The 1,279-nt window shown below is 46.3% G+C and overlaps 1 protein-coding gene across 1 annotated transcript; it reads right to left on the reverse strand.

The window, feature by feature from the left end:
* Positions 1 to 523: 523 nt before the first annotated feature.
* Positions 524 to 1,045, reverse strand: twist1b (twist family bHLH transcription factor 1b; the record flags this gene model as incomplete). The annotated part of the gene is made up of 1 exon (XM_079747600.1): positions 524 to 1,045. The coding sequence occupies one exon, from the start codon at positions 1,043 to 1,045 to the stop codon at positions 524 to 526; it is 522 nt and encodes a 173-aa protein (XP_079603726.1).
* Positions 1,046 to 1,279: the final 234 nt, after the last annotated feature.

Raw genomic sequence — 1,279 nt, forward strand, 5'->3', positions numbered from 1 at the left:
ACATATACAAAAATGTACATAGATAATAAAAATAGGAATGTGTTAATGGCACTGCTTCTTTCCCTCCAATGTTTCACAAATAAATAAATAAATGTATTCTGAAAATAAGTTTGCACAGGTTATCGTATGATGAGCATTAGCTTATTCTCTCACAAAACACTGAGACAACTCGATTGCTCTTTGACTTCCAGAGAATCGAGTCCAAAGCATAACCAAAAAGGTACATTCGTCGCCAACAATAATAAAAGGTATCAGAAGGTATTGAGCGCACAATACAATTGCATGAGACTTTCAGGGTGCAGAGTGGACCCAGACCCTGTAACTCTTGGTCTAAGTGGGTCCTCCTGATTCCAGCATCGGATCCCAGATCGTCCCGTCAAAGTGATAATCAGCAGTCATCTGGAAGTAAGCGGATCAATCAAAAGGTGTTTTTTTTATAGGCCTATATACATACGTCTCCCCCCCCCACCCCCTAGCAAAATGCTAACTGAACACATTGTATGTAGGCCTATTTGGAGTTTCCTTACAGCATACAGTTTTCAAAGGGTTTTCCTAGTGCGATGTTGACTATCTCCATCCTCCACACAGAGAACGCAGAGCTTAACCTCTCAGGAGACTCACAACCACAACTTGCCATTTTGAGGTCCAACTCCTCGCTTTGCAGGACTTTGAAGAGAAAATCGATGTATCTGGCAGCAAGCTTCAGTGTTTGTATTTTGCTTAATTTGTCTGAGGGCAAAGTAGGAATGATTTTCCGCAGTGATGCAAACGCTTGGTTCAGAGACTGCGTCCTCTGCCTCTCCCGCCCGTTGGCCATGACCCTCTGCGCGTGGAGCTCTTCAGAGGAATGAGAGCTGAGGCTGGACCTTTTCCCTCTCTTCCCGGGGGTCGGACTATCTGAATCCTCCCCGTCTGTCCAACTCGATCTCCTTATTTTCCTCCCACCTCTCCTGGGTTCACTGTCCACTTCTCCCTCGGTGTTACAGAGACTGTCCACAGGAGAGCCGGGGGAGCTGCAGCTCGACTCTCGGGTCTCCTCAGGCATCACCTCGGATGGCGACAAACCAATGACCTGACATTAAATCAACGGGTAATCCAGTCCTGGTTCGTTCTCTCTTTGCACCGCAGAATCAATACAGATTACCAGCGATGAAGGCAAGAAATTTCAGATAATTGACAACTTTAGGGCGTTCTTATAGTCTGCATTTAGTAAAGAGCTTTAGGAAGCGATGGGATAGGCCCACACATGACGGCTACAAGGGGTGGGGACCCCCAGAAC

Source organism: Pollachius pollachius (assembly GCF_949987615.1).
Source record: "Pollachius pollachius genome assembly, chromosome: 1".
Taxonomy (NCBI): domain Eukaryota; kingdom Metazoa; phylum Chordata; class Actinopteri; order Gadiformes; family Gadidae; genus Pollachius; species Pollachius pollachius.